Source organism: Apteryx mantelli, chromosome 2 (genome assembly GCF_036417845.1).
Source record: "Apteryx mantelli isolate bAptMan1 chromosome 2, bAptMan1.hap1, whole genome shotgun sequence".
Lineage (NCBI taxonomy): Eukaryota > Metazoa > Chordata > Aves > Apterygiformes > Apterygidae > Apteryx > Apteryx mantelli.
Window position 1 is genome coordinate 67,257,673 of NC_089979.1, and position 23,313 is coordinate 67,280,985.

General features: G+C 46.3%; 1 protein-coding gene across 1 annotated transcript; it reads right to left on the minus strand.

Annotated features, from left to right (window-relative positions):
* Positions 1-10,000: 10,000 nt before the first annotated feature.
* LOC106483942 (tubulin beta-2 chain) lies at positions 10,001-12,576 on the minus strand. The gene is made up of 4 exons (XM_067290793.1): positions 12,446-12,576; positions 11,893-12,001; positions 11,480-11,590; positions 10,001-11,297 (listed from the first exon to the last, which is right to left on the minus strand). Exons 1-4 carry the CDS (start codon positions 12,500-12,502, stop codon positions 10,237-10,239), a joined length of 1,338 nt encoding a protein of 445 aa, XP_067146894.1. The 5' UTR covers positions 12,503-12,576; the 3' UTR covers positions 10,001-10,236.
* Positions 12,577-23,313: the final 10,737 nt, after the last annotated feature.

Consider the following 23,313-nt stretch of genomic DNA (forward strand, 5'->3'; position numbering starts at 1 on the left):
GGAGAGATGGGCAGAGAGGAACCTCATGAAGTTCAATAAAGGCAAGTGCAGAGGCCTGCACCTAGGGAGGAATAACCCCCCTGCACCAATACAGGCTGGGGGCAGACCGGTTGGAAAGCAGATTTGGAAAGAAGGTCCTGAGGGTCCTGATGGACAAGCTTACCGTAAGCCAGCAAAGTGCCCTTGTGGCAAAGAAGGCCAACAGCATCCTGGGCTCCATTAGGAAAATTGTTGCCAGCAGGTGGAGGGAGGTGATCCTTCCCCTCTGCTCAGCCCTGGTGAGACCACATCTAGAGCGCTGTGTCCAGTTCTGGGCTCCCCAGTACAAGAGCGACATGGACCTGCTGGAGAGGGCCAGCTGAAAGCTGGAAGTGTTCAGCCATAGGAAGAGAAGGCTCAGGAGCGATCTTATCCTCTTATCCATGTGTATAAGTATCTGATGGGGGGCAGAAAAGACGACAGAGGCAGACTCTCTTCAGTGGTGCCCAGTGACAGGACAAGAGGCAATTGGCACAAACTGAAATACAGCAAATTCAATTTAAACATAAGAAAACACTTCTTTACTCTGAGGGTGGTTACATACAGGAGCAGGTTGCCCTGAGAGATTGTGGAGTCTCCATCCTTGGAGATATTCAAAACCCAACTGGACACAGCCCTAAGCAACGTGCTCTAGGTGCCCCTGCTTTGAGTGGGGGGCTGGACTAGACAATCTTCCAGAGGGCCCTTCCAACTTCAGTAAGTCTGTAATGCTGTGATTCTGTGAAAAGGAGAGAAGGGGATGGGAGGTTGCATGTGATTTGTAACAGCAGGCTGATGGCTTATTGGTCTCAGTGTCATAGTACACTGTAACATTACATTACGATTGTAGCAGCTACAAAACCAGCAGATTTTTGCAAGGGTGAGCTAATAATTAATGTGGTAAATCATTACCATTTTCAAGAACAAAAGTAATTACAGTCAGGATGAACAGAGTTGGTTACCTATTACTCAGGTTAGTTGTGATAAATTGATGCATACAGTCACTGGTTTTATTCAAATCTTTCATCCCCATCTAAGGCAGGGAATATTAGTGGTTAGAGAGCAGCCATCATGTCTTTGCCTTGCATTTTGTTGCTGTGACCTTGGGAAAATTACTTTAGACATATTTTCAAAAGTGGCCCTCAGTTTGCTCCAGTGAAATGACTTGGGTGTGAACTGTGGCTCTTTTTCTCCCACAGCACAGAAACTTAAGCTGTGGTGAAATGTCATGAATGTGGACTAGTGCAATCTTTGCAATACATGGTATTATTATGCCATTGCTTTTGCAACCAGAAAATATCCAGAATTGTGCTAGCACACATCAACTTTTCTTCAGTGTCATGTCCTTTATATCCAGATTGTTGTTAATATTTTCCTTTAACACATTTCTGTAGTGCTTAATCATGCACAGTCTTTGTTGTTGCTCATGCAACACATGCATATACATTCCTATACACTATAGGCATGCCACGCTTCCTTTTGGGCAATAGTAGGCTGTCACATCTCCTCATCGCTGGTGGAACTGCAACACAACTGTCCCTCCAGGCATCTGCATGGGATCCACTTAAGATCCATTAAGATCCACTTAAGATCCATTTAAGAGCTTTTTGGGTACCAAATTATTCTTGGCAATCTACAAAGAAACAGCTTTAAGCATTCTGATTCCCCACCTGAAGGTCCCCACATGCTAGCTGACATGCCTTCTTTATGCACACATTGGCTTCCTAGAGCTTTATAGTCATTCTGTTAAGCATTTTGAGTGTTCATCAGGAACCCATTGAATTCTTAGATGCTATAACACTGGAAATCCTTTGGACCCCTTTGGAAATCCTCACCATTTTGGGGGAGTGTAGCTCCAAGTTTTAAAAGTGAGTGCCTAAAGTGAGGTACGTATTTAAGCATCTAATAAATTCCCTCCTCTATGGTAGCATTGAGCATCCAACAGCACACACCATGAAACAAATTAAATATCAATTACCTAAATGTCAATTCAGAATCTTACATTTAGACGAACAAACACTTTAGAAATCATAACCATCAACAGTATTTAAATAGATATGGCATTTCCCTGTTATATTTTCCAGCACAGCTTCATAAATTCTAAAACTCATTAGTATTACAAATAAAAGTCAAAATTTCCCATTTCTACATTTGCAGTGCATGGGAACACCCATGTGCCCCTTTGCAGCTGAAACTCTGCCTGCAGCTCTGCAGCCTGGTCACACACTGAATCAAATCGTACCCTTCGCGGTTTCCAAGGCAACAGCAGAACCTTGGAAATGAGCTGCACAAGGGAAGCAACAGAAATCCTAGAACATTTTAATGCTTGTCTATATTTTCCTATTGTTTGAAAAAGAATTGCAAATATACAAACGTGAAAAATGCTGCAGCATACACAACAGACCAAATGTCTTCCCATGGCTTTATTCTCACTTATTTACCATGGATGATATCATATATTACTTGGGTGTGCATATCGAGACTACATAGCTTATGTGAGTCTTTAACGATCATGGTCTTTTCATTAGCTTATTGTTTGCCTTTTACCTGACAATTACAATATTTCCACCTGCTGAAGACTGTCTGAGGTCACCTTCCGAATGTGATGCTTAATGAGTTGAAATATGCTTTAAGATAGAAAAACATTTCTGCCTGTAGGAGGATGGAATAATTGTGAAAATATTTTTACTTCTACAATAGAAATAATGAAAAATACTCTATTTCTACTTCAAAATTACAGCCTGCTGCAGGCACCAGAGGCAATTAAATACTACAATGATGAGCATGCTTTTATGAATGAGCAAAAGCAGTTTCATTGTAGTCTTTTGTACTTGTGTTTATTGTACCTCGAGTCTTGTGTGTTTGGCCAAGAACAAAAGAGGAGAGGAGATGACTGTATGAGAGTGCCACATTACAGAACAATTTGGGAGCATAGGGCACTATCAGTTGTAAAGTGACCCACCTTCCTTTTGAGGGAAGAACTGTTTCCTCATGAAACTAACACTTCTTCTTTAGCCTTTGTTTCTCAATTGATCTTATACTGTAAACTCTGAAGGTCAGGAATTTCTCTATGTCTACAGGGCAGAGCAAATAGAAACCCACTCATCTGGCTCCCTAGAGTCACCACAGTAAGCATGATCACTAGTGTATTGTATCACAAAATGGCTCCAGAAAGGGAAAAATATGTTGATCATCATCAGATTTACTGAGAAGAAGAAACAATGCAGAGTGCAAAACAATGCAGCCTTTTGTTATTTCTGCTTGGCATACCAGATGTGATGGGGTAGCAGCCAGATGGCTCCTGCCCCCATCCAGGTTGCATCTATCTCCTGAGATCGCTCAGTAGATGAAATGCCTTTGTTATCTCTATGAACTAGCTCCTTCAGTCAAGATATGACTAAGATTCCAGCATCAATGTAGATGAAATGCTGAGAATAAGTGTTTTCCAGAGTAGCTTATCTCCTGCATGTCACTGAGAACAAGGCACAGACAGTGACTTTGATCTGCTAGTCACAGCTTCTTTTGTTCCTTAGTCTCTTTGCTTTATCTTGCAATCCAATAGTTACTTGTAATTTAAATTGACACCAAGCAAACCCTAAACTTTATCTTGCGACTGAGGAAGTCTGTTGAGAGATGCGGTAGTTTATGGTGGGATTAAATATGTTGTTTAAAATCTCTTGAGTTCTCTGCAGGAGACATCAGGGTGCTGTTCCACTAGATGGCTGAATTGACCTAACAGCTTGCTCTGCTCTCTCCTGTTTTCAGCTGTGTGCTTTTCTCCCTTTCCTTTGCACCAGCTCTCACTCTGCCACACTCCCTAACCCCAAAAGAACCTTCTTCCCAACCCCCAGTTTACTGTCCCATTAGTTTACGGAGCTGAATTGACTCACGGAGGGGTCAGAAAAGCCCTAGAGCTGACATAAAGGAAACGACAGGAACATATCACCTGAAGCACAGCAACAGGAATAGGACTATCCTTTTTAGCAGCTGAAAGATATTAAATTAGCCCAACCCATCTCATGGAGCTGCCCTTTTCTGTGAATATCAGTTTTCTGAAAACCCTGGAGATCTCTAATCCCAGCCCACTGTATCAGTTTGCTCCCTGCCTGCTAGTGTAGAGTTGGAATCATGGCTGGAACTCCTAAATACTAATCATACAATTCATTTATTAATTATAAAACCAGAATTATGCTGGGTGCACAGAAGCAAAGTGTAAGAAGTCAATGTTTGAATTTCATTTGATGTTTGTAAAGTTTTTTGTGAGGCCATTTGAATTCTGCTTGAAAACCATGTTTAATTATTCACTAAGAAGACAGGCAGTATCTTTCTATTGCATTCATGCAAAACAAACATTTTTCAATGCAGAACAACCCAGAACTGTTTGCTGAACAGGCTATGCAATCTGATAGGGTAGCCTTTTCACCTTTTGGAAAAAGTGCTTTCACATCCTGCTTACGTTGGACTGTCATTAACATTTCTATCACTGCAATTATAGATGCATTCTTATCAATATGAAACAAAAATATGTCCTAAACTTACTAAGGAAGCCAAGTGAGAAAAATAATCTCATCATAAAAGATGACATATGGATAAATGGAGACCAGAAAGAATCTCTATTGTACAAGAGTCAAACATTAGTAAACAAGAATTTAGCAAAGCTAATTTGATTTCCTCTCTAACTGGTGGAATTCTGCTTGTTGGGGGGAAAACGCCATTCAGTGAGCAGAGGGAATAGCCTACCCTTAAACTATTTCTTGTTTGCTTAGATACTGTAAACAAAACACTTTTTTTATATATGTACTTTTAAAAGACATTTTTCTTTCTGGCAGATTTGAAAGATACTTGAAATCACGTTAAAACTAACAGTAGAGAAACAGCTGCCATCTTGTTAAACTGATTTTAAAAAAAAAAGAGCAAGATAGAAGAGTCATCACCTGCACTATTTCCTTAGTCAGCTGAATCCCTTTCAGAATTCCTCCATGATATTCAAATTAATACTCAAAGAATTCCAGCTGGAGAGGTGTCCAGTAGGGTCAGGTCTAAGAAATTTCTTTTTCTAAAAATGCACCATTTCCTATGGCACTTTCCTATGCCCATGTTGCAGTCCAGATGCTTCCACTTTGAATTTTCAGGTAAGCAAGCCAGAGGTAACAACCATCTAAAATGGAAGTGTCTGAGATTCAAAGTAGTCTGCTCTTTCCCATCTTAACAAATAAAGGATCAGATGATTGGTGGAAGGCCAAAAGACATGAGCTTAGCATAACCAAGTTTTAGATTGGAGAGGGGGAAAAAAACCAAATACCTTTGATTCAGTCATGTACAAGAATAATTCCTAATACTTATTTTTAAAGATTTGCTGCAGAGTTGAAGAAAGAGGAAGAAATAACCTAACTTGAATTGCCTTATGCACATAGCACATATTACAATAGTCATGAGCTTTGTTTTGTAGGACCTTAAAAAAAGGTTGAAAAGTGTTTGGAAATATTGAGAAGGGGATTATTTATAAATGAGAAAACAGCATCTCCCACACACCAAGTGTGTTCAGGGGAACAGCATTACTGATAGCTCCTAGGCAGGCTGCCACATCTGAACAGCCCCTAAAAGTGTATATGAGCTACACTTTAATATGGAATGGAAAAGTAAAACAACATCCCTTGGGAGAAAGGGTGTGTACCAAATAGAAAGGATCATCACATGATCCCTCTAGGGAGCATTCCATCTCCTGGTAGCTTTAGCAAACAAAAATATTAGACCTCATTAAAAAGAAGAATAATCCAGTAATTAAGACACCATCCACTGTAAAGTAGAATTTAGTTTAACAGCTTTTTTTTTTAAATAAGGTAGCTTTTTTTGGGGGGGGGGGGGGGGAGAGAGGGAGGAAGTGAATTATATGCAACATCAATCTTGGCATACACCAAACCAGTATCAGGACTTGTCCTGATCTAATATATATAAGTCTTGCTATGGGGCTTATGGAAAGGGGCAAAAGCTGAAGAAAACAAGGAGAGAACTCCACTATGTAGAGTATTCCTAGACACTCCCAACTCTTTCTTGCAAGTTAAGAAAACTTGCTCCCCTCAACACAACAGCCAGTCCCCTCCGGGCATCAGTACTGTGTGTTTTGCAGTAGTATATTGCAGCATTGGTCAGTAAAAGACAGTGTTAGTTCTTCTTTTTTTTTTTTTTTTAAACACATGACAATTGCATGGATACCCAGAACATCCTACCAGCTCCATACAGTGTTGAAGTAGACAGTGTGCAAGACTGACATCCATAAGCAGGAGATTTCTTTGAGCAGGATTAGGGGGTTTTCCCCCATTTCTGCAGAACAAAGATTGGTTTCCCTTCTTTCTTCAGGTTACAAACCATTCTGCTACTTCTTTGCTATGTTCTTCACCTCATACCTTCTGGAAAGATATCTCTCAACAGGATAGGCCTCATGGATTTCAGTCAGATTCTCACTTGACCAGTACTGTTGCCTATTTAATGCATCCCCATTCCTGACATATAAGGACACCTCATGGATACATTAGGGGGAGTAGAATTACTATGACTTGCATTTGACAGATTGAAAAGCATCTGTTGGAACAAATGTAGACCTATATTCTCAAGGGATACTTAAACATTGAGAGGTCTTTGGAAACTAGCCCATGCAAAGCTTGTGACAGATTTCTCCCAGGAACCAGCCCATGGACTGGGCTATCCTTCCACAATGCTGTTGGTACAATGGCTCTAGACTGATGTCCTAGATCTAAATAGGAAAGGGAAATTAAAAGAGCTGGCTTCTCAGTAGTACCAGACCTCTTTCCATTTCTATTTAAATTAAACCTACATAGTCACCCAGCTACTTTTACAACCTTATCATAGCTTTACTATTTGTACATCTACCAGAAGACATTTTCTTTCAGAGTTGCATTGATCAAGACATACTCTGCATGTGCTCCTAAAGAGTGCCACATTACTTGGCAAAGAGGACGAAAAGAGATGGCTCCCTTCCACACCATCAGTTCTAATTGTCAGCAGAAGGGATGCTTCTCTGCAGGCCATCATGTCTGATATTTTGACAGATTGATATTTTATTGCTATTAATTTTCTCCTCTCTCAACACAAATACATTAAATCATTATATGTGGCCTAAGTTGTATCCCACTAAGCCTGCACTACCTATCATCATTCTTCTAAGGATGTCTTAATGTGATACCTTAAGCCATAGAAGAGTTGTTCATCACAGACAATTACAAATCAGTGCTGACACAGGTTTAAGGCAGTTAGAGGTTACTTTATCCTAATCATAAATACTTGCAGTGGTTCTGCTTTCTTTCTGAAAGAGAAATAGTATGACCATAAACACTGGAGAATATGTTTGTTGTTTACCACAGAACAGTCAAGTCTCCAATTTGTGTAATGGTCTCCTGGGTGATGGAGATTCAGCTGGATCTTTGAGCTTCAGCTACATATTGGTGCTGCAGCCTCCATTCCCAATATGAGGCTCCTCTTCTTCCATTATAATTTACTTAGTATTCCTACCTAGCAGTACTGAATTCCTCCTCTAAGTTTTTCAGTGTTCCCTTTTCCTATATTTCCCTCAACTCCTTACTAAGATGAGAGTATTTTTGTATGATTATGGCTGGCAAATAAGCTGTGTAGGATTTATAAAGTGACATGTTTCCATATAGAGTATCTCTATTCTTTCTCTTCCTTTAGGAAAAACTGATACAAACACAACAGTAAGCAATGTAGGAAGGTGTCCTACTTTCTAGTAGTGAGCTGTTTTGAGAGCATCTCTTGGGAAGCTATACTTAAGGATTCTCTAAAGGCATTGAAATTAGACTAAGAATTAGAAGCTAAACATGCTGAACAGTAGTGAAACTTGCCAGTCCCACTGCAGAAAGGAGGACCTTTACCATCAGAGACCAGGTTTTCTCCTTTTAGTTAAGAAAGCTTGTTTAAAAAACTAGTAGTAATTTGAACCATTTGTTCAGTTCCCTCCCCCCTCCAATTTTCCAAAAGGCAGAAATACCTGGAGAGAGAATAGCTTGCTGGCTCCCCTTCTCAGCTTTAGAAACAAAGCTATATAGAGCAGACAATTTCAAGTGCAGTCCAGTTTGGTAATTTCAAGGGAGGGTTACTCTGACAACCATATATGCTATTAGTTTCTAAGTGGCCTAGGGGCAGCATGTGGTAACTCAGTTACTACAACAATCTCATTTTCCTTAATCACAGAGCTACTCAACTGCTAAGAAATACAAGTGATGTTGTAGGAGGATATGACTATTTGTCTACAGACAGTTCAGGCATTTCTAAAGGGCTTCTCACCCCCTTTTCAGAGGGTTGAAGGATAGAGATGAGAGCAAAGTGTATCAAATGCTTCTTGTCCTACACACCATCTTAAACCTCAATGTTGGATAATAAGCCCATCAGCAAGGGAAGAGGGTACACACAGCAATGTCTGCAGGCAACAGAGCAAGGTAGTAGAGCTAAAATGGGCAAGATTAGTTATGCACAGTAGTTCCCTTTTAAGTCTTTATTTCAGTAACACTTTGCAAGCATTTCATTAAGGGGTCACAAAAGAGGTTGCATACATGCAGATACTAACTGTCTTTCAGAGTACTAAGGACAAGAGTCATTAGCTATTGTTAATCAATACTAGATCTCACTAAAGCAAAGTTGCAAGGAGCTAGGATATTAAATCCTAGGCACTTTTGATTCTTATCTCTACTTGCAGCATTAGCAATGGTTCTCAAAACAGTGTATTTTAGTACAAGAGTGCTCCCCAAACTGGTGTTTGCATAAACTAAGGACTATAAGCTCAGACAGGGTAGCTGCTATTCTTCCCGGTGGGGATTTTACTCTAGTTTTGTTGGAGTAGGAAAAAAGACCTTAGACCTTGTACCTACCACAGACTGCACTGTAGGCTTACTTCTGCCCCCAGATTTATTTAATGGGTTCCTTGTGGCTTGTGGCTTTCAGACCATAATGCAACACAAATCCCTCCTCCCTCACCATAAGCAGCCACACTTACCTTAACAAGGGGGAGTCCTGCTGCACTGCTCTTCTGCCCCGGTAGAGCTCCACTTGCTGCTGCAATTTAAGAGCATTGAATAGTAGTGGTGTAAGTGCATAGCATGAATGTGGGACCCAGTGATTGCCAGGGCTTCTCCAAGTATCTATACAACTATTCTAAGATTGTATTTATGCTCTAGGCAACCTTTTAAGCAGTGTTACCTGGAATTCTGTCCATCATCCCTTGTCTTCTAAAAGGAAGGGATGGACAACATCTTTTATAGTTAAGGGCAGCTTGGTGGCTATTTTTAGGAAACTCACCTTGAGAGACTGAAGATTGTTACGCCTGCTGTTCAGGTTCTCAAGTAGCTCCTTGACCATGACTGTACACTGCTAGAGCAATTCTAGACCCATGCTTCTCTGCGCTTTTCCTATTTAATGAAAAGGGGTAAGGGGAGCTAGGATTGCCCAGTATAAAGTCAAATCACAGGCAGCCATCCATAGTCAGTGTACTACAGTCCCTGCAACAAGTAAAGAAAGAATAGCTGCTGAATGGCAGTGGGGAAGTCTGCAGCTATCCTGTCAAATCAGTTTTGACAGTTTGAAATGTGGAATTTAATACCTTCTAGCTGAACTCACTACCACATATGTCCATAAATAGAAGTTCAAGTGCAGTGTCTTGTTTCTATTAGTTAAGGCAGCTTTCTCACCAACAAATTAGCTGTTAGACATGAGTGCCTTAATATTGAACCCACAGTTACCAGAAATTAGCTACCCTCACAAGCTGAGCAACTGCAGTTTACTCATACACAGCAAAATTAATAGCCTGAGAAATCTCATTTTATTAAGTTTAACCTTTTACTGAAAGCAAGGATTAAACAAGATTTAGGTTTAGACTGAGAAATGAAGTTACAGAAAAATACAAGAGTTGATCATGTTAATCATCTTAATCTAGAGAGAAATAAGGCAGAGGACACCATTTAGAACACAAAAAGCCTTTATGTTTGAGAAGTTAACCATTTAAACAGAAGACTCTGAAGTATTTTTGCAACTACTGTTACATTGGACAGTCAAGGATACAAAACTGCTGACAGAAGCAACAGTGGAGAGCACCAAATTAAAAAAATGCATGCTTCAGTACAACTGCACAGATTTTTCTCCTCTCAATAAACACTTGCCTGCTTAGACTAAACCTTTTTCCTATCCCTTTCAACATTATGCCTCATCCTCCTCTCCTTCCTCTTCAAATTCACCCTGCTCATCAGCAGTGGCATCCTGGTATTGCTGGTATTCTGAGACCAGGTCATTCATGTTGCTCTCGGCCTCCGTGAACTCCATTTCATCCATGCCCTCCCCGGTGTACCAGTGCAAGAAAGCCTTGCGCCGGAACATGGCCGTGAACTGCTCCGAGATCCTCTTGAACAGCTCCTGAATAGCCGTGCTGTTCCCAATGAAGGTGGCAGACATCTTGAGCCCGCGCGGGGGGATGTCGCAGACGGCCGTCTTCACATTGTTGGGGATCCACTCCACAAAGTAGCTGCTGTTCTTGTTCTGCACGTTGAGCATTTGCTCGTCCACCTCCTTCATGGACATCCGGCCCCGGAAAATGGCAGCCACCGTCAGGTAGCGACCGTGGCGGGGGTCGCAGGCCGCCATCATGTTCTTAGAATCAAACATCTGCTGCGTGAGCTCAGGCACCGTCAGGGCTCGGTACTGCTGGCTGCCGCGGCTCGTGAGAGGGGCGAAGCCCGGCATGAAGAAGTGCAGCCGAGGGAAAGGCACCATGTTGACGGCCAGCTTGCGGAGATCGGCGTTCAGCTGGCCGGGGAAGCGAAGGCAGGTCGTCACGCCGCTCATGGTGGCCGAGACCAGGTGGTTGAGGTCCCCGTACGTGGGAGTGGTGAGCTTCAGGGTGCGGAAGCAAATGTCATACAAGGCCTCATTGTCAATGCAGTAGGTCTCGTCCGTGTTCTCCACCAGCTGGTGCACAGAAAGGGTGGCATTGTAGGGCTCCACCACCGTGTCCGACACCTTGGGAGAGGGCATGACACTGAAGGTGTTCATGATGCGGTCGGGGTACTCCTCCCTGATCTTGCTGATGAGGAGGGTGCCCATCCCAGAGCCCGTGCCACCGCCCAAGGAGTGGGTCAACTGGAAGCCCTGGAGGCAGTCGCAGCTCTCTGATTCCTTCCTCACCACATCCAGGACAGAGTCCACTAGCTCAGCTCCTTCTGTGTAGTGGCCCTTTGCCCAGTTGTTGCCAGCCCCACTCTGACCTGCAAGGCAGAGCAGAAAGCAGGCGCCACATTAGTGCCCCTAGCAGAAGGGACGATTCAGCTTCTCCCTGCCCCACACCATACGCCCATTGCTCCCACTCCTGCATCGCTTGCATGCCAACTCCGAGCCTTTCCCGTGCACAGAGCACATGGCTGGGGACCCCTAGGCAACGGCTACCTACCAAAGACAAAGTTGTCAGGTCGGAAGATCTGTCCAAAGGGGCCAGAGCGGACAGAGTCCATAGTGCCGGGTTCCAGGTCGACCAGGATGGCACGGGGGACGTACTTGTTACCTGTGGGAGGAACCAGCGCCAGTGTTACAGCCCTGCAGTCAGCAGCCAGGCTTACAGAGAGCTACTGTGCTCCTGGCAGGCTCTTCATAATCCACTGCTGCTGCCCAGACAGGTGGAGGCAGAGGGTTTTTAGAGGGAGGAGGGGAGTGAATCAGAGACAATACAGAGCAGCTAATACTGCACTGCCAGGAAGCCCCCAGCTGTGCAGAGGGAGCTCAGCGGGGCTCCTGCAGGGCTCAGATTTGCTCAGGACTTGTGTTTGCTGGGGCCAACAGAGGAGAGGGGTCATTAAAAGCAGTTACCAGTGGCTTCATTGTAGTACACATTGATCCTTTCCAACTGCAGGTCGCTGTCCCCGTGGTAGCTGCCTGTGGGGTCGATACCGTGCTCATCACTGATGACCTCCCAGAACTGCAAGGGACCCGACAGGACAGGACTCAGCTACAGCCCCCCGCCCGGCCACGCCCCCCCGGCGGCCGCCACGTGGCAGGCGTCCATTGGCCGCGCCGCGCAGGCAGCCATGGCCAGACGCAGCTGTCACCGCGCCCCCGGCCCGGCGCGCCGGGGGGGCGTGGCAGCGCCGGCCGCACCACCGCCCGCGGGAGGGGGTGCGGCGGGGTCCGCTGCCATCCCACCCTCCCCCCAGCCCCCCCCGCGGCCACGCACCGGCCGCCCCCCACCGCGGGGGGCGACCCGCGCGGACCTGCCCTCGGCGCAGGGAAAGCGCGAACCGCGGCGCCGCCGAGCCCCGCGGGCCCGACCCGCCCACCCCGAGCCCCGGCGTGCGCCCCGCGCTGCCCGCGCGCGCGGTCCGGGGCTGCTGCCGCCGCCTCACCCTGCGACCCCGCCCTTTACCTTGGCCCCGATTTGGTTGCCGCACTGGCCGGCCTGGATGTGCACGATCTCACGCATGGTGCCGGTGTCTCACGGTGCCACGAGCCCCGCTGCCGCCTCCGCCGCCCGCTCCCGCACTCGCCGCCGCAGCGGCCGCGCCCCGCGCCGCGCCTTAAATGGGGCGCCGCCGCCCCGCCCCGGCGGGCCTGCCCCGCCCCCTGTGGTGACGTAATGCGGGAGCCGGCGGGGCGGGGCCTCGGCGCCCGCGCCGAGCCAATGGGCGGGCGGGGGCGGGGCTGCAGCATTGTTTCCCGCAGCGGGCGGGCCGGGGGCTGCTGTGGGGGTCGCTGCCTCGGAGCGGCCCCGCGCCGCCGCCGCCCCGGTTTGCCGCGGACACCGGGGACAAAGGGCCGCGGCAGGGCGGCGGCAGCCCGCGCCCGGGGGGCGCTGGGGCCTGGCCCCGCGGCGGGACCCCCGCGCCCCCGGCGCTTTGTGGGGCGCCCGGCCCCGGGGAGCGGCCCCGGGCGGCCTCTCCTCGGCCTTTTGTTCCGGGGACGGCGCAGGGGCCGCGGCGGGGCGGGCAGCGGGCGGAGGGCTGCCGCCCCCGCGCCGCACCGCAGGGGCCGGGTAACAGTTTGATTTCCCCCCGCAAGCGCCGGCCCGGCACGCTCGGCACGCCCGTCCCCCCGTCCCCCACCCCCCGCACCCCGGCCATGCCGCGCCGCTTCCCCGCGGTGTGAGAAGCGTCTGTAAAAGCAGCCAGGCAGGGCGGGGGGGCAACTTTCCTGAAAAAAATAAGATGCGTTGCTGTGAAACTTTAACGGGATTCATTTACACACAGCGCGCTGTGCCCCTGAGCGCTTTATTCACCAATCTTGACCTACATCCAGACACTCCGCGAATGACCCCTGTCTGCGGGTTTCTAGGCGCTGAGAGCAGCCTGTCGTTTCCCTCCTGCCGGGGCCGAGTTTAGCTCCTGCCGCCGAGACGGGAGCTGCTGCGCGGGGCGGCAGCAGGCTGCGCGGTCCCGGCCCGGGCGCGGCTGCGGCTGCGGCTCGCGGCGCCCCGCGGCAGACAATAGCGAGCGCGTTTGCGCCGCGAACGGGGCTTGCGGGCTCGCAGCGCTGCGCCCCGCCGTCGCAGATGTGCACACGCCGGGGCAGAGCAGAAAGGGAAGGACGCGCAGAGGGGGGAGAGGAAGGGCTGGGGCATGTGCGAGCGAGACGCTTCTCCCCGAGCCGGCGGTGCCCCTTCATCAGCGGAGCCCGCTGCTGCTTGGGGTTGTCACGACGGCTCCGGACACGCCGGGCAGGAGCGCGGTAGCAAAGCGGGACCAGGAGCCGGGAGGTATGCAAACGTGCGAGCGCAGCGTGCTCGGTGCCGTACCGGGCGCGGTGTGGTTTTGTGCGGTCAGTCAGCATGTCGTATCGGAGGCTCAACAGTATCGCCCGTTTCACCGGACTCTGTATTTTAGTACGTGCAATCACAGCGTGACGGTCTGAAAGCTCCTCCGAGAGGTGGCTAAAGCCCCGAGCAAACGCTAAAACGTTTTCAACAGTTAGGCGGTAGCCTACTTATCCAGATTTTACTATTCCACTATCTTATTAAGGGTGCAGCTCTTCCAGAGGTTCAAATATAAGTTCATCACAATTTCCAGCACACATTTCTTTTGCCTTTTGTCGATATACTTCTTTTCTTTGTTCTATCCACCAGTCCGAGCCACCCCCCCCAGTCTTTCTAACCTCGTTTATGCAGTTCAATAACCCTGAATATGGATTATTATAGCTCTGATTTTATGCTCTTCTAAGGCAACCTGCAGAACAATTCAGTTTCGTTTAGTTGATATGCCAATAGCATCCCCACCTTTCTTTTGTTAGGCTTTCCTTAAGAAAGCATCCTAGCTCCAAAATGGAATGCTGGAAAATACGCTCATAGGTTTTTCTCTTCCATAGTGATTTTGAGAAAAATCTGGTCAGTTACATTCCCTGTAAAATTTGTGTTTACTGGTCTAAGCCAGGAGCAATTTAATTATCTGGTTGACTACACTTAGCAAACAATGTGTAGTTTTAATTCCAAGTAAACATTTTTATGGCATGTTAAGTACATAATCATCATCCACATCTATAATTACTTGTTTAAAAATAACTTGCAGATTAACAACTCCACTGGACCACTGAGTGCTTCAGGTAATGATTCAAAGTAATGCCTTTCATTTCCCTTGCTGCTATGGGTGTGTTACTGAAAGCACTGTCACAGCAAAACTCGGAACAGCAGAACTGGTGCAAAATACAGGTATGGTGAATGCTCGCTACTATTATTTCCAAATGTTCTGAGTATCATACACTGCATATTAGTTATTTACTAGAAGAATTACTGACATTTCAGTGTGCAAGGTGATAGCTGATATTACGAATCCTCCATACCTACATCAAGCTCATTCCTAACAGCTTGAGGCTTCAAAGGAAGCCATTTTTAAATCCAGTTCAAGGAAAACAGATTATTTACATCAAAAGAAAGAAACCCACCCCACCCAAGTATTTATTCTTAAACCAAAATAATTCACATTTTTGAAGGAGGAGGGGAATTCAAGTATATCTCTTGTATAGAATTTGTTGAGCCTGGAAGGAAAAAACTTCCCACACCAAATATTTATTCCCCAAATAAATAAAGTTTGCATTATTGGATGTGGGGGTGTGGGGATAATTCAGGTCTACTTTTTTATGGAGCTCAAATTGGATCCCCTAGACATGAACAGAAGCCATTCAGGTAACTTTAGGAGACTTCAGACAATGTTTAAATTAAGCAAGCATTTGAAATGGAGCATTTTCCAAAGGTTCAGTGTAGCTTATTTCAAAATATTTGGTAGGAAATGGATTGTTCAGCTGTTACTTTCTGGTGCCTATCTTTTCCTCTCTGCATTTGTCTCACATCCATATGTCTATCAATTCAAACTCAGCCCCCAGCTCTGACGCTCAGGCTGGCTGAATGCCACCTTCAGCAGTTTCCTAGGCAACCAGCCCCGTGTCAGAAACGAGCTGCACAAAAAAGAAAGGAACAAAAAACCCGGCAACGTTTTCGCTCCTCTGCTTAATTTCCCATGGTGTAAAAGCACTGCAGATACGTGAGTGTGGAAACTGCTGCAGCACAGGCGAAATAGCCGGTTACGGGGTTATTATACAGCTGCCCTCACTGGACATAGGAGAGAAGGAATAGCACGACTTCAGTCAAGAGTTTGCTTAACGAAGCTCAGAGGATCAACCCACTTTTATCCCATGTATCATCTCCCCCTTCGCTTTCATGGTTCCCATCCTCCCAGTTAAAAGGTTGGGTGTGATCACCTTCAGAGCCTCTCTCTTCATCTGCTGAAGCAGTCACTGACCAAAGGCCTGACTCCCTTGCAGGATATGGAGCACTGCAAAAGCCAGGTAACAAAAGCCCAAGGGAAGGACTCAGTCATCATACTTTATAACAAGTAAATAATATGTGCATCTGTGTGATGTACTGAGGCACAGTTTGTGGGGCATTAGAATGTTTTACCTAAAGAGAAACTTGTTCTTCCTTTGGGAAAACATGTACCCATCCCATGGCTTGGTACCCCATTCCATGCTTCCCAACCTTGTCTGGGGGGTCCTCCTCTCAGGAGGATAAAAATGACATAAACACCTTGAAGCTACACCCAATTCCCCAAGACTGGTGCCTATGTTTTGTGTATATTTAGGGACTTGATGCTGCAATCCATGAAAACAAGGAAAAGTTCAGACTGTTGCAGGTTCAGGTCCTGCATTACAGACCGGGCTAGACAGAAGACGACCTGGGTCTAGGGCAGCTCATTAGGTCATGTAGGGCAGACAAATATTTTGCTCCTCCTTTTTGCTCCAGCATGCATCCTTTTAACTCAGACATGTGCCAGGGAGGGGCAGGCTGGGAGGCCAGTGGATACATATGGGAGGAATTCCAGGTAGGGCCCATGCAAAGGGAATGTTCTGTATCTATGCAAACATAATTTTTATTAGGCTTTTCCTTTTCCGCCTACCTTTATGTTTTTGCATATTGGTTGCTTGGAAGCTATGCCAGTAGCTGGACCAACTTGTGCTAGCTGGTGGGTAACGGAGAGAAGCTGGACCAAGCTGGCAGCAGCCATGGCCCTGTACTAAACCTCACCCTCTCTGTAACCTTCCCCCCTACAAAAGGCCTGGATCTAGTATGGCCCATAGCCTTGGCCCGGACTCCTGAGAAAATTGCTAAGCTATGAGAAAATCAGTAGAGCAGAGCCATGCAAGATAAGGAAGGTAAAACTGCAGACAGAGATAGGATTTTTTGAGACAGGATCATAAGTAGCTCAAGGACATGTGAGGATCAACACCAAGCTGGAAAGCTATAAAATCCTAAAGGAAGAAATCAGGGAGGTGGCAGAAAACTGCAGCTCATCAACACCAAGGATATGTTTGTGGGAGCAGCAAAGGCCAATGCCCCTGCCCTGGCCCAAGCCTGCCTGCCCTGCAAACTCTCTAGGGCAGTCAGTGCACTGATATTAACCTGGGGGCTCATTAAAACCTAGCAATCTCCGGAGCATCTTAGCCAATAAATAATTGCTGAGCTGAGCATATTGCACTTGCAGAGGCTCTGGGAGCACAGAAAAGGGGGCCAGGTCGAGTGACGCAGCGAGGGCACTGACGGGCGGCACAACAGGGGTCTCTGGGCCCGCCAGAGCTCTTCTGGCCAGGCAGCACCCCAGGGGAAGCGGGCACTTCTTGGGGTGGGCACCCCGCTGCTGCCACGGCTTTGGTGACACGGGTGAGGGCTGTAAGCCAGGGGCACCTGCGTGTTAGCTGCCCCCAGCCCCGCTGGCACCCCGGAGAGGGAGAAGGGCAGTGACAGCATCCCTCTGGAGCGCCACCTCTCCAGGCCACCCTGGCCTTTGTGTCGTGCAAAGCTGGGATGCTTGACCTTCGGCGTGTTCCCAAATGACGCTGCAGGTGCAGCCATTCTGGGGCCTGCACACTTTCTCCCTGTAGCTGGCTTTTTAACAGTTCATGGGGTTATTTCTTTCTATTACTGATGTTACAAGCCATTATTTCTATTCATTAAAAATATATATACTGATGAATGTTTTAATCGTGCTGATGACACTAGCTGTACCTGTCTGCTCACCAGTTGTTTATTGTTAGATAAAATCAGAATTGCCCTAGCAAAACAAAAGCCTAAGCAAGGCTTTTGACAGAACCCCACTCAGCACTCACAGAAAGGAGATCCCCCAGCCTCAGATTAAGGGCTCTCAGTGTGTCACCTTCCCCCAAAAAATTACAGCACTAAGAAGTCACAAGGGAGGCTCTGAGGGTCATACCAAGCCCATGCGGCATCTCTCGTGTGCTTAGCTCCATGAACTCAGTATCCTCCAGCGCATGCTGGATCCGTCATACCAGTGTTATTTCTTGCTTCATCTCATTTATGAAGGCTTACAGATACACCCTTATATAAACAAATGATAGTACAAGCTTCTAACACTGGCTCAGACCATGTTTAATAAATGACACTATAAACTACAGAAATGTGCAAGAGAGAAGAAAAATGGCTTCCCTAATTAGGAAATTATTGAACAATTAGAAGCAAAGAGCAGGTAGGAGGTGAAGGGCAGAGTTTTCCTGCGAGCCTGTAAGAGTGCTGATGAGAAATCGATCCTTGCTCTAATAAATTTCGTTGCATGGACATCAAACATGGCAAGACACCGCATCGATGCTGCGGTGCCCTAACCTATGAAAGAAAGGCATTTTTATTCCTGTGTGCACGGCTCTACAGACATAAATATTAATAAGGTTCCACCCTCAGTACTTGTGCTGATGCAGCTGTTTCTACATTAATGTGGAACAAATTCACTAAATGCAAAAGAGCAAGGCATGAATGAAAGTATTCACTTGCTAGTCTGAGTTATTTTCAAAATCTGGTCTTAGTTCTTTCTTTCCTAAGCATTTTCGGTCTGAACTGAGATTGGGCAAATTTGCATAGTTTGAGAATCTGGTTGCAAATTGCAGTGTCAGTGAGTAAAAACACTGTTGCAATTTCATTTGAAGTCATCAGGTCATAATCTGGAACCATAATGATACAGAAACCACATACCTAGGAAATATTCTTTTTTGCTTTGAGCCTTCTTGTTTAAGTGTTATTTCTATCCACCTCAAGGACTCTCATCACATGTGCGGTAATTTCAAAACCCAGTAACAGCACATTGCCCTGCATCATTAGGAATTCACGTTTCTACTTAATCCATTGCTTGTTTGGCCAGCTAGGATTTGGTACATTACTGAAGCAGGCGCCTTTGTAACTGGATTGAACAAAGCATTCTTCAAGGTCTTCTGACACCACCCTACTCTCCTCCCTGCAGCAACATCTCATTGCGGAGAGCTGCACTGCTTTCTGGAAGGAGGAGAGTGCTTGTCAACTCGTTAACACTTTCTTTTTCTTTGCAAAAGGCAGAGTTGTGCAAATGAATTGCAAAGATCTTATCTGCCAGGTGCCTTGGGTGCACACAGGTGCCTCGGATAAGCATCTCTAAGAAGAGTGAGAAGTACTCATTCTGAAGGCCCCAGATCACTCATATGTATATTAAACCTCTCTGGCTTATTGGAAAATAAAATCACCTTTTGGAAACATTTCTCGCTCTTCCCAGCCTCAGTTGCCCTCCTGCATTGGGCTGGAGGGAGACGATCCGAGTGCCAAGATTTTGCAGCTGAGAAAAGCAAGATTTGGGGCAGCTGCACAAGGCTCCGGTATGCTTTCTGTACAGCGGCATGACCTTTCTCCTGCTGGCAGGGTTTAAACAAAGGCTTTGATTATCTGGTTTATAAAAGCTGGAAGCATCCTCGCCAAACTAGAACTGCTGGCAGAAATTAAAACACTTTTTCCAGCCCTTCTCCTCGTACCTCAAAGGAATCCCCGCTGCGGGGGCTGCGGTGATTGACAAGAGGTGGCAAATGAAGTTGGGGTGACACAGGGCTGCTGCGCTGGAGCGACATGTCCACCCCGAGCCAAGGGGGCAAGCGAGGGGGGCATTGCCGCAGCCCCTCGGGGGAGGCAGGCAGGTGCGGGGAGGGGAGGAAGAGGAGGGAGTTAATGCAGAGGAGCAGCACGGGTTTTACAGGCTGACGCCTCCTCTCCACATGGGTGGGGATGCCTGCATGTGAGCCATCAATCCGGCAGCAACTCACGAGTGCAGACTGCAGCATTTTGGACAACTGATAAGCAAAGTTCATTATTAAAAGCCTTATCCACCGCTCAAAGAAGCTAGCGGGTGTTTTTTCAATTGATTTCTGTAGAGGCTGGCTCAGATCCTGAATCTGTTAAAGAAAGGTATTATTCTCAAATGTGATGAATTTCTCTGTCCTCCTCTCTCCCTTGGTTTTCCCATTTATGGTTCTGTACAGGATTGGGGGATAATTTTCACCTGATTTGTGCTTGCTTCATGAGAAACATGTAAGAAATGCATGCTTTACGGGACTTGGTGCATGAACATACCTTTCAAGGCTAGGGAGGGCCAGCACCCCAGGACTCTGTAATGACAGCAGCAGCAGTGCTTGGCATCAGCTTTTCAACAGGAAGCCAAGCCAAAAAGGGAGATGATTTTTCAATGCTTTCTAAGAGGCAGCAGGGAAGGATATTTTTCAGGTATTGTTCAGGGCTGGGTCACAGACTTTTGAAGACATGTCTTCAGCCTGTTGGGATCCTGCTCATCAGACTTTAAAAATACAATGAAAGAACGCTGTCAACATTTTCCTAGCATAATACGTCCTAAAGAGCTAACCATTTTATCTGTTCTATTGTCATACCCATAGGTAACACGCCCATCTTCTTTGGATTTATTCTGCATTTACAGTACTAGTGCAAAGTATTATTTTAAACTGTTTGCTTTAACCCCAAAGACTGGAAACAGATCACCAAAGTGATGTTTCTGAAAGTTATATTTTGTGTAATCACCAGTGGCATCAGATACACTGATGTGGTGACAGCAGTAGCTGTCTGGCACGCTTTTACTAGGAAATCGAATGCATCCCTGATATAAATCATGCTGTTCAAGAACTGTACTATGAACTTGGAGAGCCTGACCGGAACAGTCATACCCTTGGTGGAGCAGACAATGCCAAGCTGCTCTCCAGTAATTTACAAATACTGAGCTACTGTTGGAGATATGCACTCCTTGTGCTAAACCACTATATTCAACAGAGCAGGAAGGAAAAGCAAAGAGAAAAGACTGGCTTGAAATAACCCACCTCTGAGCAAACACTTGAGGGCTGCTGAGGGACAATGACAGGCCTGTTAGCTTTACTCCTTGTCCGTGGAGGAGGAGGAAGCAAAATATTCAAACAGTGATTTTGTCCAGCTGGTTCTGCTTGAAAACAGAAAAATTAAAAGGCTATAACAGTTTTTAAAAAATCATGAAAGAGAGTGACTGTTTGGAGAACCAGACTGAGACACAGGCACTTGCTGGCATGTTTGAGAAAGGGGGAGGCTGTTGCAGACATGTCCTGTCAGACCTGCAGGGTAAGGGACTCTGTTGACAGAGACTATTAAATTCAAGGGCCAGTCTAAGGAGGAGCAGAAGATTCATGGAAATTCTGCCGTCAGTAAAGGAAGAGTACTCAGACAGATGGGGAAGAGGCCAGAAGTGCAGCTAGCCCTGTAACCATGACAATAACATACTATCTTTTAAGCAAAGAAATTCAATTCCCCACCAAAAGCAACCTGAATCTCAGGCAAACCTTTGCTTAAATGGTTGCCAACACTGTATATTGATTCACTGATTTCCAAGGCTGAGAACATAACGCTTTGCAATCTGAGCTAAAGAACCAGCCTTGTAATTGGGGGCTGTAGTAGACTCACAGCCTCTCTAGATTCAAGCACACAGTGTACTGAGTATGTCACATATCCCAGCTAGGTGGCCCAAGGACAGAAAAACAGCAGGATCCATCAGGTGTGCTGTATGTCATGCACCATCCAGGCATTCAATTCAGCAATACAAAAAGGAAGAATTTCTCCATACTGCCTTTTCTCTCTCTTTTTTTCTCCCCCTTCACTCGTTATTCCACATGGATTTTCTCAGCCTTTCAAAAGCTCATTTCCATCGGGCTTTCACGCCCATTCTTCTAAGTCCTTTCCTGAGTAGGTGACAGGTATGTAATAGCCAGCTGCTCCTGCAGGTCTCAGTACAGCTGCTGGCTTTCATGCGCTAGAGTCAGTGTTTATAAGCTGCTTCAGGATTCTCCACAGCAAAATATTCTATCTGCATATAAAATATGATTTCCAGTCAGATGCATAAACCTCTTCTTGTCCCTGAGGGGAGCGATGAATCACTTGGCATTAGTGCCTCCTGTCCAGCAGCTATGAACCTGCATGTCTCAAATGCTCTGATAGATCTAAGGCAAGCTTCTCCAATGACTCACATAACAATAAAAAGAAAATGTCTCATTCTATAACAACAGAGATTTATTCTGCATTCACAGAGGTTCTTATGGGTAGCATGTTATATGGGTAGCATGTTATATGGGCAGCATGTTATATTTTCAGTCATTTGTAGGGAGGTAGGCAGGGATTATTATACTCTTCCAGTTTGTGGATGGGTGAAATAAAGCAGAAAGCAGAGAGCAGAAAGAGTTTGCATAAGGTCACAGTGCCAATCAGGCACAAAACCTAACAGTTCTGATTCCTAGACGAAGACGCTGTGCAGTGAATCAAAACAGCAACAAGCCGTCTGTCAGCAACTCCCCCTGCCTTGTGCACCTCAGGCCTCCCCCGTCCGGGTAGAGAAATTCCAATAGCTGAGGTTAGCAACCTTACAAAAAGAAGAGGTTTCTCTCAAGAAAAAAGCTGGCACCCTAAGTCTTTCGGCAATAAGAAACTATATTTCCATGGAGCAACACCTATCTAGCCAGATGCCAACAGATTCAACGAAGATACTGGCATGGGAGAGTTAACCACGGTAGGTCTGCTAACTCTGCCATAGCAGCTAAAACACAGACATGGAATTGCGTGTACATCTGCAGTCTGCATTTGCTTATGTGCTTTGTCAGACATGGGCCTCTCAGGGGGCCAGTACAGTTCTGTGCACTGGCCTCAATATTGCCTTGGATTGTGCGATTCCCAGCACAGATATGGTGAACTCCCCTTGCAGATCTCTTCAACTGATTTTCAAACAAGTTCACTGATCTGATGTGCAGTTTTATGCAATTCTTGTGAAAGTTTCAGCTTGAATTTCTGTTCAGTCTCTTCTCTGAGGCTGTAAATGAGGCTGGCCAATTCTTAACAAAGCATTTTGAGACCTCACAGTAAGAAAGCTCGACGGCCATGGTTAGGTGTTCTAGGAACAGTTTCCCATTACAGCTAAACCACCCCCCCCCCCCCCCAGTTAGCTGTTGCTGAAGGAGTTGGTTCACTGTCTCTCTCAGCTCCCCTCACTCCCGTTCCCTTTGCACGGGAATCCCCAAGGAGCTCAACTGAACTTGGCAAGAAAAGGGAGTAGTTTTTGACCAGTTCAGTTGCCCAAACTGACTCATCACAGATGAGCACCACGAAGCACGACTGGGGCAGCCCCTCCTAAAATTTGTTTGGATTGTCAGAGAGCCACAACCACAGTGGCTGTACAGTTTAAGAAGGCCCTGCCATGTGTCCCTACCTTTTTTGCTCATGCTAGCCTCATGCTGCCCTCGGTTATGCCAGCACAAGTATTTGAGCGGTGATGTGGTAAGCTGGATCAGATGCTTGATCCAGCTGACAAACAATCCAACAAAAAAGAAACCAAAGTAGCTCAGCTAGTCTGGTTTCCTGCTGGTGTAGAAGGGAGAGAAAAGACCCTTTAAGCCACCAGTGCCACTGAAAGAAGCTTATATAAAACTGTTCTCTAA

What these genes read in the sequence shown, in the direction of transcription:
- LOC106483942 (XM_067290793.1), bottom strand. Translation starts at nt 12,502, where the DNA reads ATGCGTGAGATCGTGCACATCCAGGCCGGCCAGTGCGGCAACCAAATC. An exon ending in GTACTACAATGAAGCCACTG is followed by an intron (nt 11,591 to 11,892) that starts GTAACTGCTTTT and finishes TTCCTCCCACAG; the next exon opens with GTAACAAGTACGTCCCCCGT. An exon ending in ACCTGACAACTTTGTCTTTG is followed by an intron (nt 11,298 to 11,479) that starts GTAGGTAGCCGT and finishes TCTGCCTTGCAG; the next exon opens with GTCAGAGTGGGGCTGGCAAC.